Source organism: Excalfactoria chinensis, chromosome 18, assembly GCF_039878825.1.
Source record: "Excalfactoria chinensis isolate bCotChi1 chromosome 18, bCotChi1.hap2, whole genome shotgun sequence".
In the NCBI taxonomy this organism is placed as follows: domain Eukaryota; kingdom Metazoa; phylum Chordata; class Aves; order Galliformes; family Phasianidae; genus Excalfactoria; species Excalfactoria chinensis.
The window spans coordinates 252550-269169 of NC_092842.1; the positions used below are offsets into that span (position 1 = coordinate 252550).

Genomic DNA, 16620 nt, shown 5'->3' on the forward strand with positions numbered 1-16620 from the left:
CCGCGGGGGATTCGATCAGGGCCGGGAAGTCCCGGCGGCCGGGCGGGACGCGCTGCCGGTTCCCGCCGGTACCGGACCGAGTCCTCAGCGCCCGCGGGCGGCGCGGGGGGCGCCGGGACAGGTGGGAGCTGCGGGACAGCGGACAGGATACGGGATAGCGGGCGCTACGGGGGATCCGACGGAGGCCAGAGCGCCGCCCTGGAGGGACAGCGCGGATCGGACGGGCGGCCCGGCGGGACCCGCTGGCATCACCGCGGCAGCCCGCTCTGCCGCCCGGCACGGGACGCGCAGCGCAACCGAGACCCGCTGCGAGCCCTGAGCGACGCGTGGAGCCGGACGAAGCGACGAGGGCGGCAGCCGCCACAGACGGCACCGAGATAACGGGCTGCGGGCGGGACCCAAAGGGATCCAACGGCACCCAACGGGATCCAACGGCACCCAACGCCGCCGGGAACGGCCGCCCGCCGCAGCGCCTCAACGCGCCAGAACGCCGTTCCGTCCAGCTGGGCTATTGGTCGGCGATCTTGACAGCCCCGCGCTTTAGACCAATCACGTCTCGGCGCGGAGTCATTGGCAGTTACAGCAGCCTATCAAAACGCAAAGGTGTGTGCGCGCCCGCCTCCAGCGAGCCTTGCGCGCTGGCCAATGAGAGCCGGAGGCAGGTTGATTGTCAGCGCGCTGCCCCTATGGGGAGGCAGTACGTCACACCTGCCAAGGAGTTCCGCGTTCTGCCAAAGTCCAGCGGGCAGCCCGTAGTCCCGCCTCCCGTCCCGGAGAGGCCGCCTTTCCTGACGGGCGTGAGCACAAACCTATCGGAGAGCGAGGCGGCCGGCGAGAGGGCGGCGAGGCCCGCCCAGCGTCCAATCAACGGGCGGCGGCGCCGGAACGGCGGGCGCGGCACCGAGGCGGGGGCGGGGCGAACAGCGGCGGCATCATGGCGGAGAGCGACTGGGACACGGTGACGGTGCTGCGCAAGAAGGGCCCCAGCGCGGCCCAGGCCAAGTCCAAGCAGGTCAGCGGGGCGGGGGCGGGGCGGCCCGGCCGGGGCCGAGGCGAGGAGGGGAGCGCGGCCGAGCCCGGGGGGTGCCGCCGCTCGGCTGACGCAAGGCCCGGGGTGGGGCCGGGCCTCGGCTGCACGGAGCGGCTCCCGCCCGGCAACGGCTGACGCGGCCGTTCGGTCCCGCAGGCGGTGCTGGCGGCGCAGCGGCGGGGCGAGGACGTGGAGACCTCCAAGAAGTGTGAGTACGGCGCGGCACGGCATCCAGCGGGCGGGCGGCGGGTGGGCGGCGCGAGGCTCCCGGCCGTTCTCCGGTGGATCGCGGACGCCGAGCAAGTTCCGTGTCCGCCCCGCTTCCTGCCGGGCATTTCCCGGCTGGTGCCCATTCCGGGGCTCTGCCCGCGGTGCTGTGCAGGCGGGGCCGCCCGGCAGCTCTTGCAGGGCACTGAGTGTCAGACTGACGTTAGAGAAGGGATTCAGACTGGAACAAACAAGAAACAGCGAATCGCGGATTTCTGACCTGCTGCCTTCCAGTAAAGCTGTGCAGTAAAGCTGTGCAGTGTTACTGCTTACTTCTCAATGGCGTCAGAAACTGGGGTGGGAGCAGCCTTGTAAGTAAGCAAACAAGGCTAAACTCGAATGTGAAATCCCCCTGTGCTGTAGCAAAAACATGCACACGTGGAATGAAATTGGAATATTAAATCCCCAAGTAACAGCAAACACTTGCATGTGTACAGTGACGCTCAGATGTGCAGCAAAGAGAACAGGGGACCTGGAATGACTGTTCAGCTGTCAGCATTGAACAGGGCTGAGATAACACATTCCCCGACCTCCAGCAGGCAGGATCCTGTTGAGGTCACTGCTGATGTTGGCATGAACCCTTGAAAGCCCCGTGGGATTCTGGGCAGCTGAGAGTTTAGGAAAACTGCTTTGATGCTTCTTGGTGCTGCTCTGAGCTTTGCTTGGTTTGTTCTTGTGTTTTTTTGTTCTTGCTTTGAATGATAGGGGCAGCAGGCCAAAACAAACAACACTTCATCACAAAGAACACAGCCAAGCTCGACCGAGAGACAGAAGAGCTGCACCATGACAGAGTTCCCCTGGAGGTGGGCAAAGTAATCCAGCAGGGTCGGCAGAGCAAGGGCATGACACAGAAGGACTTGGCCACGGTGAGTATTGCCCTCCAGACTCTGCTCTCACTGTCTGGAGATGGATACAGGCACCTCGTGGCAGCTGAAGTCAGACTTTTCTCCTGTTTCCATACGGGTGTTATGAACAAGAAGTTTGGTGAATGCGGCATCGCTGATGTCTAATCTCCAGGAGAATTAGTTGTGTAGACTTAGGGGATTATTCCTGCAGCCTTTGGACATTTGCTTAGAACCCAGGCAGTGTCACTGCCGATGAGCTGGAGGCTTCTCCCTGCTCCTCTTGCCATCAGTGAGTTTTTTTGTACTGTCTGTGCCTGGTAGTGTGTTCAGCAGCTCATTGCTTGGTGGCATTCCTCCTGGGATGCTAAGAGAAGTCTGTCCAGGATGTGTCACTATCACTGTGACACCTGGTCTGTGGAGGGAGGTGATCGGCTGACCACACTGCCAGCCCAGAAGTAGGCGCTGTGTCCTCCGATCCTAATCTAATTATCCTGTGTCATAGTTAGAGACTGTTACTTATCTGTGTGAGTACTGGGAGTTCGGTTCTGAGCGTTTACTTTGTATGGAGCCAATGTTTGAGGCATATCGTCTCTTTTTAGAAAATCAATGAAAAACCACAAGTCATTGCTGACTACGAATCAGGAAGAGCAATCCCCAACAACCAGGTTATGGGCAAGATTGAAAGAGCCATTGGTAAGTGGAGAAAGCAGAGTTCACAAACAGCGCTGCGGTGTCTAAGCAGCGCTTTTAAATTATTCATACTTCCGTGTCAGCAGCTGTTCCTGGCTGTGGGTTATTGAGGCTGTGATGTCATTAAGCTGCGTGCTGATAAAAAGCCTGTATCTGCTGATGGAAACAAGAATGCTCTTATTCTCCTTTGCTCTCCAGTATTATGTGTACATGAGCCCTTGGCACACTCTGTATACGGCCCCTCTAAAAATCCATGATATGCTGTGTTGTCTGAAGGTCTGATGCCTTCTGTTCTGGATGCTCTCTCCTTTATAGCAAAGATGTTAAAGCTGTGAATGACAGAGTGCACAACAGCTGATGGTCGTTTCCTTTGTCTTACTCCAGGCCTTAAACTGCGTGGCAAGGATATTGGAAAGCCGCTCGAAACTGGCCCCAAAGGGAAATGACAACAAAGCCTCGAAATCAGTTTGCTTAGACTGATCTCGTCTGGCTGGTTCTCCTCAACCACCGGAATGTCTCTTCATATTGCCAAGCTGAACAAGAGGGTTTCAGACTTGATCTGTGTGGGAAATCTGCAGAATCTGTACCTGCTGTAAAAAGGCAACTTTAAAGAAGCGATTGTCCTGATTTTGTTTTTTCCTTCCTCCTTTCCAGAGATTGATGAACTAAACCTTCCCCCCCCAAAAAAAAATACTGCATCTAATTTGCCAGCAAACATGTGAGTCTTGGTGTTTAGAAGCAGCTAATGTTAAGATGGTTGGGGCTGTCTGAAATGTGATCACTTGATTGGAGAGATTTTGGGGAAGGCTGAGATATATTATAAATAACTTGGGAGAGTTGGGGTTTGATCAGTGGCTGCATTTGAAATGATGACTCATTTCAATGCGTTGCAATGACATTTTTGTTCCTTCCAGCCTGTTTTAAAGAGATCTATAATAAAGTTTGATACCCTTCAGTTGCACAGGGTGGTTATTCACGTTTACCAGCTGGCTGTACGTTTTGGTGGTTGGGTGTCACTGGGGCTGTTAGCACCCTCACTCTTCTGGGAGCATTACGGATTTACCTGAAGCGTGCAGGGTAACAGCTGGTGTTGTCACAGCATCTTCACTGCTCTGCTGCTTCCTCTGCCTATGAGCACTGCAGCTTTGGCTTACAGCCCAGAGATGAAATCAATACTCTGTTTTTATCCTGTGCGGAGGTGTGTAGAGTCTTTGGCATTGTACAAACCAAGGCTGATGCAGAGACAGTGGGGCACTGATGTGAAGCCAGAGCCTTCCTTATGTCCTTAACCTCTTTGTGCACTGCCAGAGTGGGAGCAGTGATGGAGCTTTAATACCTGTGATTGATGTGACTGTGTGGCCTATCCTAAGTGGAACAGAGCTGAAGGGAGAGTTGGCTGCAGCAGGATAAGGGGATAAGCAGGCTTATGCTGCAAACCTCAACAGTGGCATGCTGTGTTCCCTTCAGCCGAGCTGTGGAAGTTTCAGGAGAGCAGTCTTGTTAATGAGCCATTTGCCTCCACAGAGGCTGAACTGGTTTGTCTGCTGTTGCAGTTATACTGCAGGCTGGCCAAGGGCATGAAATTGTTTTGAATGCTGTGGGGGAAAAATGTGTGGTCCTGGGCTTAAGAGTGTGCCAGGGCCTGGCTGCGGCAGTGGGTGATGTGGCCCTGAGCCCCAGCCCGTGCTTGGGAGAGTTTTTCATTTCCCAGTGAAATTGAGACGTGAAGTCTGAAGAGTCCTTGAAACACGTGTAGGCTGTGCTGTGTGGCTGGGCTGGGGCTGTTGGCTGCCAGCAGCTGTTCTGCGTGGTGCTTCTTGTCCCACCACTGCCACCCTCCCCAGCCCCACGCAGTCCTGCCTGGCTGCTCAGGCTCTCCTGTGCTCTGGGAGCTGCTAGGTTGCTCCCTGGGGATGAATCCTGGGAGACCCTTCCACCTGAGCAGTGGGCGGCCAGCAGAACCCTGCTCGTCTGGGAGGGCAGCTCTGCAAGAAGGCCCTGCTCCCCGAGTGTCAGTGCACGGACACATCACACCATCCCCATGTGGTGCAGAAAGTTCATGTTACAAAATAGAGCAGTGCTGTTTCCAGGGCTGTGGAGGTAGTGGTGGAAACGGCCGCACTGTGCCCCCGGGGCCGCTGCCTGCTGCAGCTCTGCAGAGCGAGATGCGGGGTGGTGAGCGCGCCGTGGGGCTGCAGCTGTGGGCTGGATGGAGTGTGAGGTGCTGCAGGAGGGACACTCTGCCCTGGGCACACCTCGTGGGCGTGAGGAGGGTGGTGCTGGCTTCGTTCAGTCTTCGTCCCGCTCTTTTGGTACTTGTGCTATAATGACCTTGTCCTGTAAAGAAGGGTCAGCATGAGTTGGTTGCGGTAAGCATAGTCTGATAGGAAACATAAGGTTCTGGGGGGGGATGAGCCATGTGCCGGCACAGGGGGGCCCTAGCAGCCATGCTGCACTGTGAGGCCGGGAGGGCTCCATCCTTTGGGATCAGCTGCAGCACAGCTGCAGTTGATGGCTCTGCTGGGGGCTGTGTGGCACAACCCCCTCAAAGGAAACTGAATGTGGTTTCAGCTGCCTCTGCAGGTTTGAAGATGCTGGCTGGAGAAGGAACAATGTTTGCACAGCCCGCTCCCCAGCAGGGCTCTGGGGAGGAGGAGCGCAGCCTCAGCTGTTTCTGGAGCAAATGCCTGATCATAGCAGCTAAGTATCCAGGTCAGTCCCGCAGCCCTGGAGTCACTCATTTGCCAGCGCTCAGATAAGGGGCAGAGCCCTTTGCCCCCCTCTGACATGTTGGCAAGTCGTGAGCCCACTGGGTGCCTTCTGGGATTTGCTGAGCTTTTAGAAAGCATTGTTGTGGTGCTGCTGGGGGCAGCTGAGCCAACAGGAGCGTCCTGCACATCCCCCAGCACACCAGGGCTGCTGCTTACGTCTCGAAAAGTGATGTTGTCGAAGCCCTGCGCAGTGCTGCTGTCCACGGCCATCCCGCTGCTCTGCGCTCTCCTCTTCAGCCAGTACCGGCCACCAGCTGCTGCCAGCGCCAGCACAATGACAGCCAGCAGCAGCCCCAGCACCACTTCTGCCACGAAGGTACTGGAAGACTTCACTACAGAGGAAGAAAGATGCTGCCAGGTTTGCAGGGACCACGGTCACAAAGAATGTGTGATACTGTTGTTGGGGATGACCCACACCTTTCCCTGGTGCCTCGGGGTTGGAGTCACAGCCTGCAGTGGCACTGTACTCAATATCATCCAGCGCCACGGTCCCCTCCATCGGCCACATCCGCGAGGTGATCTCAAAGACAATCTGTGTTGGAAGGTGCAGTGCTGGGCTCGGTGTGCAGGGAGGGCACCCAGCATCCCAGGAGGGCACCCGCTCACCTGGAACTCGCTGGGACTCTCCAGAGACACCCTGCTGCCTTGCCAGCCTTGGCTCCGCTGTCCTGCGATGCTCCATACTGTGCGCTGCCCCGCTGCGCTCTGCAGCTTCACCTGCAGCTCCCCACCTGCTGCAGCACAAGAGAACAGCCGTCCCTGTATCAGCAGCAGCTCGGAGCCCACGGGAGCAGCCAGGCCCTGCCTGGAACTGCAGTGCCTGGTAGAACCCCAGCTGCCCTGCCAAGGCTGTGCCAGGCTGCCCCCCACAGCCCCCAGCTGTACCCTGGCTCCTGCTGCAGGCTGAAGCTCCCCCCCAGGGGCAGCACCCGCCCTCGCCCACCCCCTGGGGCCGCTCTCACAGAGGTGCTCCGGGATGTCCATGTGGTACCAGAAGTGCAGGCAGCCGGCAGTGGTGGCGGGGAGGTGCTGGCTCTCCAGCCGGGCCGTGGTTCCCCCAGCGCCCAGCACGCGGGTATCAAAGTACACGTAGTGACCTGGAGGGGCAGGATGGCATGCAGGCGGCCTCCGTCCCACAGCCCTCCCTGCTCCTCACTGCCTTTGGGCGCAGGCTGTGGGCTGCCATACAGCCAGCTGGCACAGTGTGTGCCGGGCTGGGGCTCAAAGCGGGGCCATGATAGTGCCTGGGGGGCAACAGCCCTCATGGGGTCTGTCCTGTTTGTACCAGCCCATACCTGGCGTTGGGACAGAGCTGACACAGGCACCGATCTGTGTCCTGGCCCTTTTAGGCCTGGGACACAGCAGAGGGGACATTCCTGGGTAACCCCATCCCTCCACAGCTCCTGCTTCTCCCTCCAAACCACACCGCGGCTCCCTGAGCTTCTCCTACCATCCTCTGTGCCCAGCGTGTGGTCCTGCTCAGGGCCGGGGTACTTGGCCAGGGGGATGCCGCTCTTCCAGCCCCAGGCGAAGCCGTGCAGGCGCTCATCTGAGGGGCTGCTCCATCCGCACACGTCCCACTCAAAGTCACAGGATGCTGGGTGGAAACACAGCTTAAGACGCACGTGCCGCTGGTGGTGGATAGAAGGGCGTCTCCGTCCCTGTTGCCACGTGTCCCCACGGGGTGCCCAGCACACAAGCTCCCACCTGGCTCAGGACAGGCTCCATCTGACACGTGCAGGTCATCCAGCGCCATGTAGCTGTGCTCGCTCCCAGCTCCCACTGCCTCAAACACCACCTGCGGGGAGAGCACACCGAGGCTGGCAGCCATGTGGGAAGGGGGGACATCCATTGTCAGCACGGCCCCTCCTGCAGTCTCCATCCCACCAGGAGCTGCCTGGGTTCTTCCCTCACCTTCCAGTCTGTGTCTGCTCTAACAGTGACATGCCCACGGTGCCAGCTATCACCCTCCATCGTGCTGATGCTGAGCAGCTTCCTCCGCTCACCATTCTCCTCCACAAGGACGCAGAGAGTCCCTGCCCAGGGCAGGGTGATGCTGAATGGTGCTGTGCTGCACGTCCATGGCACAGGGCAGCACTTGTCCCACGGCACCCAGCCTGTGCTGAGTGGGGGCCATGGCTCAGAGCATGTGAGGCTCACCTGGGGCTGCGGCACTCAGCTGGTACCAGAAAGCCAGGCACTGGGCAGGCACAGAGCGCCGGTACGGTGCAGAGCTGAGCGTGGCCACGTGCCCCACGGGCAGCGAGTGCTGGCTGGTGTCCACCACCATGTAATGTCCTGGAAGGAAAAAGCCCCCGTGCTGTGACTGCCCCATTGACTGGGCAGCCCCCATGCAGCTGGGGTTGCGGGCTGAGCGCTGCAGCCATGTGGGTAGGGCAGGCACAGCGCGCTCAGAGCCCCGGTACCTGTGGTAGTGCCGGTGGTGTGATCGGCCGTGGGGCCGCTGGTGATGCTGGTGCCGCCGCCCTGCCACCTCCACTGCCCACCGCCCGCCAGCCCGCAGGCGCCTGCCTCAAAGGAGCAGGAGGGCTCGGCTCCGCAGGCACCCGCCGTCAGCGCCACGTCGTCCAGCGCCATGTCACCCACAAAGCCGTCCCGCAGCGCCTCGAATGCCAGCTGCCGCCGGCACAGACAGCAGCTTCAGAGCAGCCCGGCCTGAGCCCCCCCGGCACAGAGACCCGGCCCGGCGCAGCCCTTTGCTCACCCGGTAGCGCTGCCCCGTGGCAGGGAGCGTCGCCAGCCCGCGGTGCCACACGCTGCCCTGGCTGCCCCGCTGCGTCCACAGCACCGTCTCCTCCGCTCCTTGCAGCTGCAGCTTGAGGCTCAGAGTGCCTGCGAGGAGGGAAGCAGCGTCGCATCCAGCCTTGTTATGGAACCACGGAGTCCAGGGCTGCCGGTGAGGATGGAGGGCCGCGTACCGATCTGCGGGCCGGCCAGGCGGTACCAGAAGGCGAGACAGCGCGGGGCAGCAGCCGGCTCCTGGCTGTAGGTGATGAGCTGTGCACGCTGCCCGCGGCTCCACGGCGCCGAGGGGTCCACGGCCAGGAAGTATCCTGAGCATCGGGAACAACCAAGCTGCGCCCACCCATCCTTCTCTCCTTGCCACGTCCCCAGCACAGGAACTGCTTGCCCCTGTGCTGCCCAGCTGAGCTCACCCCCCTCGCTCCCAGAGCTGCTGACAGCACAGGGCACATCCCACCCGAGGAATTGGGGCAGTGGGGCCACTCCAGCTGCCCAGAGTGGCACAAGAGGAGCCAGGCCCTTACCTGACCCAGTGGTGTGGTCGGAGCCCTGCCCTGTGCTGCGGACCCACTGGAAGTCACTGCCCCGGTCCTGGTACCAGCCGCACAGATCCAACTCGAAGTTGCAGGACAGCTCTGCCCGGGGAGAGGCGGCCATGGTGAGGGTGGTGCAGAATAAGGCACCCGACACATCTCCCTGCCACCCGCTCGAGGCAGCACTGAGTGTCGGTGCAGACGGTGTGCTCAGCCTGCCCCAGAGCCCAGCTGTGGGGACACTGGGGGCGCAGGGCAAACCCTGCAGCTCAAGACACCCACGTGCCCCCACACACCCGCAGCCCCCGGGGGCTCCACGTCAGGGTCGCACTGCACGAAGGTCACATTGTCGATGGCGATGTCTGCTGGGTCCTGCAGCTCTGCCATCCCCAGCAGCTCCACCTGGGGGTGGGGGTGGTGAGTCCTGGGGGCCACGGCCCTGCACCCAGCCAGGCCACCCCTCGGCCATACCTGGAAGGGTCGGGTCCTCTCCCCCAGCGGGACGTGGACGCGCTCCCAGGCCGTGCTGCCGTGTCCCCGTGTGTGCCAGGCCAGGTGCGTCGTGTCCGTGGAACGCTCCGTGACAGCAACAGCGAGGAAACCTGGGCATGAGAGACGTGCTGGGGACACGGGCAGCACTTCCCAGTGCCACCCAGCCTGCAGCCACAGGGCTGGCAGGGCTCAGACAGGCTGGGATACCTTGGGGGCCGCTGTGCAGGCGGTAGCTCATCTCCATGGTGCAGGCCAGGCCGGAGGGACCCAGCAGAGGTGTGCTGGCTTTGGCGGGAGCCACCATTTGTCCTTCTCCTCTCTGAAGGGCCAAGAAAGCCCCTGGGCAAGGAAACAGCCTGACAGGTGTGGGCAGAGCCACACAGCATCCCTGGGAGAAGCACCCTGCTCCCGTCACCCTTAGCTCTCCCATGGGGATGTCCCTTTCCCAAGCAGGAGCAGTCTCTGTGCCTGCAGTCCCGGGGACCAAGGAGCACAGTCTGGGTGGTGGGAACGTACTCACCTGCTCCCGCGAGGGCCGTGGACTCGGTTGCCCTCTGCACAGCCCAGCGCAGTTGGCCCACGCTGGTGTCGTGCCAACCCCCGGCCCCTTCCTCAAACGTAGTGGCTCCTGCAACACCCATAGCTCAGTACAGCCGTGGCATGGTGCTCCCGGGACCCCCTGCACTGCGGGGGCTGCAGGCAGGGTGAGCCAGGTGCCCCACATCCAGCGCTGGCTCTCACCACAGTGGTTCTCATCGGAGCCATCAGTGCACGTCTTGGCGAAGTCACAGGCCCGCTCAGCGCTGACACAGCTCCCGTCATCGCAGGAGAACTCCTCGGCCATGCAGGGGCTGGCACGGGCCTGGCCCGGCAGTGCCACGGGAGCTGGCTCTGATGGCAAAAGCCCCGCACTGGGGTGTGGTGCTGGCAGGTTCTGCAGCCAAGCCCGGCTCCAGGCATCACCCTAGCACTGCCTTTCCAGCCGTGGCCCCACCATGTGCCCCTCGCCTCAGCTCACCCTGATGCGGCACACAGCCCGGAGACAGGATCAGGTCATCCACAGCCACAGTGCCCCCATTGCCCACCTCACCCGTGATCAGCACCTGCAGGGAAGCGCCGCGGTGATGGTCAGCACGCCCTGGGGAAGGGTCTGTGTGGGGATTAGGGCGATGTTGAGGCTGCAAGCAGTTTGGGTTTGGGGCAGTGGTGCTGCCCTTGTGCATATCTCATGTCCTGTGGCTGCCCAGCGTGCCACTGGGTGCTGTTGGGGTGCCAACATGGGTGCCCTTCATGGCTGGGAGGCATTGGGTGGGTGGGTGGCCATAGTGGAGGGCAGATGGGCTGGGGGAAGTTGTGGGGTGACACGGTGTGTGTGAGGACGGCTCCCCACTCCAGCAGGGTGGTTTCTGGTCTCTGTGCAGATCTGCAAATGGGGGATGTGGGGACACACCAGGAGGCTCCGCACTGGCCTCAGGTTCCCAGTCCAACCCTTATTGCTGGTCCCATGAGAGCACACTGGGGATGCACAGACCAGAGACATGGTCTGGGGGAGCCCCTTGTGGCAGTGCTGGTGGAGGCTGCCATAGGGGCAGGCTTTGGGGCCAGGGCAGTGCCACCACCAGGTCCCCGGTTGCAGAGGGGCAGTGGGTACCCACTCACCCAGCACAGCCCCAGCTCACCTTGAAGCTCTCTGTCAGGTTGAAGTTCACTCGCTCACGGACCCAGCAGCTGCCTGTGTCCCCTGTCCGCTCTCTCACCACGTGCTCAGTGGAGTTGATCACATAGGAGATTCTGAGGCTGCTGGTGGCCAAGCCATGGAGATGGCAGTACAGCACGAGCTGGGAAGATGGCAGTGGCAGTGAGGGCTGAGCAGGGGCACAAAGCCCCCACGTCCCTTGAAGTGCTCACCCATGGAGCTGGAGAAGGTCAGTGCTCCCACCAGGTACTGGAGATGCCACCAACCACCCCTAGACCCACCGTCCTCCCCAGGTAAAGAGCCATGGCAGCCCTGACCCCATGCAGGGATCCCTGCAAACTGGGATCCTGTCCTTTACCACCACCATGCCCGTGGGGCTGCTCCCCCCTGCGCTGCACACAAGTGACCATAGTGACTCACGGAGCAGGAGTTGGTGGCCTGGAAAGTGGGGCTGCTCAGCCTGGCCACGCTGCCAGCCCCCCCAGCGATGGTGTGGAGGAAATAGCCTGAGGAGACACCAAGATGGCTCTAAGCAGGGCTGGGCATGCGGGCACAAAAGCGGGAGGAATCAGGATGGTGGGAGGCATGGGGACCCACTGCAAGCACACACCTGTAGCGCTGTTGGTGCTGTGATCCCGAGTGGGAACACCAGAGGTGGTCCCCAGGCCCATGCTTGTGTTCCTTCCCCATTCCAGCTGCCCAGCCTCCACTTTCCAGCTGCAAAGACCTTCCTCGAAGGAGCAGAAGGTGAAGAGCCCTGTGGGGCAATGAGAGCAGTGACACATGGATGAAGGTCAGCCCTCCCCAGGCAAGGGGCTGCACAACAGGCTGTGCAAAACCCACTGGGTGTTTTCCTCCCTGCAGCTGCAAAGCTCTGGGACAGAGCTGGGATCACTCATGTCAACCACGTGCCACCCCATGGTCCCATGGGCTCAGACCCTCTGCCCTTCTGTTTCCCCTGGCCCCAGGGCTGGAGATGCTCACGGCACTGTTCTGCATCTTCGTCGGAGCCATCCCCACAGTCATCGGTGCCATCACAGAAGCGGCCCAGGGCCAGGCAAGATCCTCTGTTGCAGCTGCTCTCCTCCACCCCACAGCTCTGCTGCTCAGCCACTGGGTTGCAGGACACAGAGTCAGCACCACTCTGTGCCAGGCTCCCCACTCTATCCCCCGGGCTGCTCCCCCCACCCAAGGGATGGTCTCTCTCTGCCCACTGTGCACCCTGGCTGGGACAGTTGTCCCCATGGCACCACGGGTGGTGGGAGATCTTGCACAGAACACCAGGGCTGATCACTTCCCTGGGGTCCCAGCAGCATCCCAGCAGCCACAGCACTCACCCGGCAAGCCGCAGTTCCTGAAGACAATGTCATCAAGGGCCAGCACTGCCCTGCAAGTGGGCGGCTGTGTCAGGGCGAAGGTGAGCTGCAGTGAGAGGTGAAGGATGGGTGAGTCTCCCTGACAGCCACTGCTCCCGGTGCAGCCCAGCATCCCCATCTCACCTGGAACTGCCCCTTGATCCGGCCGGGGTACGCCACCAGCTGGTGCCAGCCCTCAGCGCTGCGCTCAGGGCTCCGCCACAGCTCCACCACTGTGTTCCCAAATGCCACAGTCAGGCGCAACACGGGGCATTCGGTTTGGTTGAGCCCTGCAGAGAACCCACAATGGGCACTGACACAGGTCTGTGCATTGGGGTGACTTGGAGCAGGGTGGGGGCACTCAGGTCCTGCCACCTCCATGTATAGGGCATGGAAAAGGTGAGCGAGATGGCAGAGACCTATTTTGAGGCGTTCTGTCCCTCCCCATCGCCCCCATGGTTGCCTCCTTGCCCTGGTACCCACTGCAGTATCCTGGGTGCACTCACTGCTTCCCGAGAGGTGGTACGAAGCCCAAATCTCACACGTGGCGGTCGCCTCCTGCATGACTGGTGACTGGAGCCAGGCCGTGGCTGTGGCCTTTGTCGGTGGGGACACTGTCACCATGAACCACCCTGGGAAGGGCAGAGCAGAGCGGGAGCTGCACCCATGCAGCGGCACCGGCACTGCAGCCAGCACTGCTCCTGCACGCTCTGCTCCAGCACCCTGCCAGGACAGGAGATTCAGTGCTCTCAAAGCACCCTGGACCAGAGGAGTGGGAGCCGACAATGCAGCCCCTGCTTACCCCGGTCTGTGCCCACCGTGTGGTCTGAGTTTGGCCCCGTGCCCCACGAGTCCAGGCTGGCCCGGCCCCGCACCCATCTGTAGGTGGAAGTGCTCACATCCCGCCAGCCACAGCCATCGTCCTCGAAATCGCAGGTAAAGGGGGAGCCGAGCACGGATGAGGTCCCCAGGTACCCTGGGGTGGGGGGAAGAGGTCAGGGCACAGCTGGGTCAGCCTGGGGAGCTGCGCTGCCCCCACTCCATCACCTGCTCACGGGCACCCACCGCACTGGTTCTCATCGGAGCAGTCGCCGCAATGGCACACGAAGTCACAGCGGTGCTCAGCCTCACTGACACAGCTGTTGACAGCAGCAGCCCTGCAGGAGGGGACGGCCCTGGCTGCCAGAGAGAGGAAGGAGCTGAAAACCCCATAGAGGTGCTGGGCAAGGGGCCACCATGCATGACAGAGGGTACATGCATTCATGCATCTGTGCAACCCCACTTGGGACCCTGCATGGGGGAGCACTGGGATCTCAGCAGCATCACCCCTTAGACAGGACCTCCACCTCTACCCAATGGGCTGGTAGCCAGGGTAGGGCCTGGAGTAAGGCCAAATCCTGCAGGCCTGGGGTCCTGCCCCTTTCCTGCCCTCATGGATTTGCAGCTCCCACCACAGGCACTCAGCACCAGAGGCCACCAGGGCAATGGCACCAACCCTGCCACTCTCACCCCATTAAATCTCACCCCTGGTCCAAGCCCCAGCCACCATCTAGGGAAGAACTGGTATTTTGTGTATTTCTCCCCCATGCTGAGCAAAGCCATTGGTGCTGCCCAGCCTGACAGGGACTGCCCCTGGTATTTCCAGCACACTCACCCCAGGGAATCCCCTTTGTGTCTGCACAAGAAGAGACCTGGTTGAGGGCACAATTTTCTGCCCCCCAAGCTGGAAAAGCTTCCACAGTGCTGTGAGGTACAGGAAGCTCCCAGTGGGGCAGGCACGGGTAGGCCCTGTAGTATATACATATATAGCCCCTCTCACCCCCCAGCAAAACCCAAGACATAGCCCCAGCATGGGAAACAACTCACCCAGCAGCAGCAGGGCCAGGAGGAACACGAGTCCCGACATCACAGGCAGAAGAGATGTGAGAGGGCAGAAGGGAGTCGAGAGAGGCAGCAGCCGGGGGAAGCCACAAGCCCCAGGCTGGAATCTGCTCCCCAGGACCCGCTCTGGACTTCAGCCCCTGTTATCTGTGCTGCTGCGCAGTGATTGCAACAGGTGTAGTAAAAGATGGGGCCTGACTCCCGAGTGTGAGAGGGGACACGTGGAGGTGAGGAACCCTGTGCCCTCCCACAGAGGAATCACTCTGGCTGGGGCACCCCATGTGCCACCCCAGGGGGCATCACACCCCAGGGCAGAGCTTCCCCTGTGGGGCTGACCCCGCTGATCCACAGCACTTCTCTCACCACCCTGGGTTTGATGTCTGATATCTGTTTGGATTCAGGGAATGGGACTCCTGACATCAGCAGGGAGTCAAGGCCTGAGCTGCTCTTCCAGGGCACAGTGCTGCAACGCTATGGATCTCTATGGCAGACGACTTTTCTTGCTCGCAGACATGAGCTCTGTGCCTTGTCTCTCCTTGGGGTGGTTTGATCCCTCCCCAGTGAAGGTGGCAAGATGCTGCCTCAGGGGGACACTCTATTGGGGAGTGTAGTGACAGGGCAGAAGGTAATTCTGTGATTCTGTGTATGTGCTCTGAACTGAAAGAGAGATTTGGGCTAAATGCGAGGAATTCTTCACCCTGTGAGCAGTGAGGCCCTGGCGCTGAGGCCCAGAGAAGCTGTGGGTGCTCCACCCCTGGAAGTGCCCAAGGCCAGGCAGGACGGACCCCTGGGCAGCCTGAGCTGCACCCAGCCCACAGCAGGGAGTCACAACTGTGATCCTTAATCCCGTCCAGCCCAAACCATTCACTCAGCTGCTCCCAAGGCTAATCCTGACACGCTCTCTGCTGTCCGTTCCAAAGCACTGCCTCCAACAGAAGCCTGCAGAGCTGGAAGCCCGGAGACTTGCTCCCACTGTAAGGAAACACCAAACCCAGCAGACGTGCAGGAAGGAGCTGAGCCATTAACACACAACCAAGCAGAGCCAGCGGCACTCCCCAACGTGTTTAATTCTCACATATACACGGACAAATCCTTGCCACAGGGGAAGCCGAGCACCCACCTGCTTCGCCCAGCTAAGGACTTTGCCTGCGGGCTTTGCAGCTCTGTGGCAGGGAGACGGGAGGAGTCCACGGCACGTGGGAGGTGGTGAGAGCGGAGACGGGCGAGTTCCCCCCGAGGATGGAAGCTCATCAGCGCAGCGAGTTCAAGGGAGAAGCGCAGCTCAGGGTGCTGTGAGCACGGAGACCCCGCTGCCACGTTGTGAGTGCTGGAAGCGACCCCACCAGCTCCGGGCTGGTGCCGCTGCCCTGCCAGGTCAGTAGCCTTCATCTGCCCAGGTGATCTCATAGTCTGGGTACTTGGCTTTCAGCTTCTCCGTGGTCACAGAGTGGTTTGCTCGCCCGAAGCCCTGCAAATGAAGGGAATTCAGGAGCGAGGCGGGTGCGGTTTCCAGCTGCAGAAGAGCTCAGGGAGCCGCTGGGCCGGTCAGAGCCATCAGAGCCCCGGGAGAACGAGGCCGGGTCAGCGCGTCCGAACCGCGGCTCGGCGCAGCGCGGGGCGCCCCGGGGCGGCACTCACCACCGAGTACCCGAACACGTGGATCTTCTTCTCCCCGCTCTGGTGGGAGATGCGGCCGCCGCCCAGACACTCGCACTCGAATCCCTGCGGCTGCAGCTCGGCCGCCGCCCTGTCGTAGATGTCGGCTGCGGGATATGGCCGCGGGGTCAGGCGGCACCGGGACGGCGCTGGGCCCCAACCCGCCGCGTCCGAGGGACCCGCCGCACCGACCCGCAGCTCCGCCGGTTCGAGGGACCCGGCACGGCGCCAGCAACGGGAACCGCGTCGCACCGCGCGGCGCTCACCGTGGAACTCGGCCCAGCCGTGCCCGCGCACCACGTCCTTGCCGGGCTCGGAGGCGGCGGCGGCGCGGGGCCGCACGCGGAGCAGCACGTACTTGAACACGCCGCCATCGTCGATCTCCACGTCCGGCACCCGCTGCAGCGACGCCGCCATCGCTCCCGCCCCGACCGAAGCCCCGCCCCTTCCGGGGCGCAGCGCGGCCAATCAGCGCCAGGCCCCGCCCCTTCCGGCCCACGTGCGGTGCGGGCGGAGCGGCCGGTTGCGGGTTGTCCCCGCGGGGCGGCGGGACGTGAGCGGGGCGTCGCTGCACGTGGGACCCGGCCGGGATCCGGCCCCGCTCCGTTGCTCTGTTCCCGCCCGCCCCCAGCCCCGCCGCG

At 61.7% G+C, this 16620-nt stretch overlaps 3 protein-coding genes across 3 annotated transcripts; 1 reads left to right on the top strand and 2 right to left on the bottom strand.

The window, feature by feature from the left end:
* The first annotated feature begins 860 nt into the window (after positions 1–860).
* Positions 861–3787, top strand: EDF1 (endothelial differentiation related factor 1). The gene is made up of 5 exons (XM_072352820.1): positions 861–1012; positions 1187–1238; positions 2003–2163; positions 2742–2835; positions 3217–3787. Exons 1-5 carry the CDS (start codon positions 935–937, stop codon positions 3276–3278), a joined length of 447 nt encoding a protein of 148 aa, XP_072208921.1. The 5' UTR covers positions 861–934; the 3' UTR covers positions 3279–3787.
* A 1130-nt stretch (positions 3788–4917) lies between these two features.
* Positions 4918–14604, bottom strand: MAMDC4 (MAM domain containing 4). Its single transcript, XM_072353096.1, is given in 31 exon segments — positions 4918–5169; positions 5760–5935; positions 6021–6135; positions 6210–6337; positions 6566–6700; positions 7054–7200; positions 7311–7401; positions 7518–7639; positions 7764–7901; positions 8030–8240; positions 8329–8456; positions 8543–8677; positions 8891–9001; positions 9196–9301; positions 9371–9501; positions 9599–9730; positions 9912–10019; positions 10133–10282; positions 10410–10494; positions 11071–11229; positions 11508–11593; positions 11698–11844; positions 12072–12200; positions 12425–12509; positions 12587–12732; positions 12949–13074; positions 13245–13418; positions 13508–13621; positions 14309–14371; positions 14374–14478; positions 14586–14604. Coding segments are annotated over 31 exon segments (3750 nt in total). The 3' UTR covers positions 4918–5121.
* Positions 14605–15358: 754 nt separating this feature from the next.
* PHPT1 (phosphohistidine phosphatase 1) lies at positions 15359–16511 on the bottom strand. Its single transcript, XM_072352729.1, has 3 exons — positions 16246–16511; positions 15962–16086; positions 15359–15791 (listed from the first exon to the last, which is right to left on the bottom strand). Exons 1-3 carry the CDS (start codon positions 16394–16396, stop codon positions 15699–15701), a joined length of 369 nt encoding a protein of 122 aa, XP_072208830.1. The 5' UTR covers positions 16397–16511; the 3' UTR covers positions 15359–15698.
* Positions 16512–16620: the final 109 nt, after the last annotated feature.

Bases quoted from the DNA above. Each gene is read 5' to 3' on its own strand.
- EDF1 (XM_072352820.1), top strand. From the start codon at position 935: ATGGCGGAGAGCGACTGGGACACGGTGACGGTGCTGCGCAAGAAGGGC. The intron at 1,239-2,002 runs GTGAGTACGGCG...TTTGAATGATAG, and splicing joins CGTGGAGACCTCCAAGAAGT to GGGCAGCAGGCCAAAACAAA. The intron at 2,836-3,216 runs GTAAGTGGAGAA...GTCTTACTCCAG, and splicing joins CAAGATTGAAAGAGCCATTG to GCCTTAAACTGCGTGGCAAG.
- PHPT1 (XM_072352729.1), bottom strand. From the start codon at position 16,396: ATGGCGGCGTCGCTGCAGCGGGTGCCGGACGTGGAGATCGACGATGGC. The intron at 16,087-16,245 runs GTGAGCGCCGCG...CATATCCCGCAG, and splicing joins CGGCTGGGCCGAGTTCCACG to CCGACATCTACGACAGGGCG. The intron at 15,792-15,961 runs GTGAGTGCCGCC...CTTCATTTGCAG, and splicing joins ACGTGTTCGGGTACTCGGTG to GGCTTCGGGCGAGCAAACCA.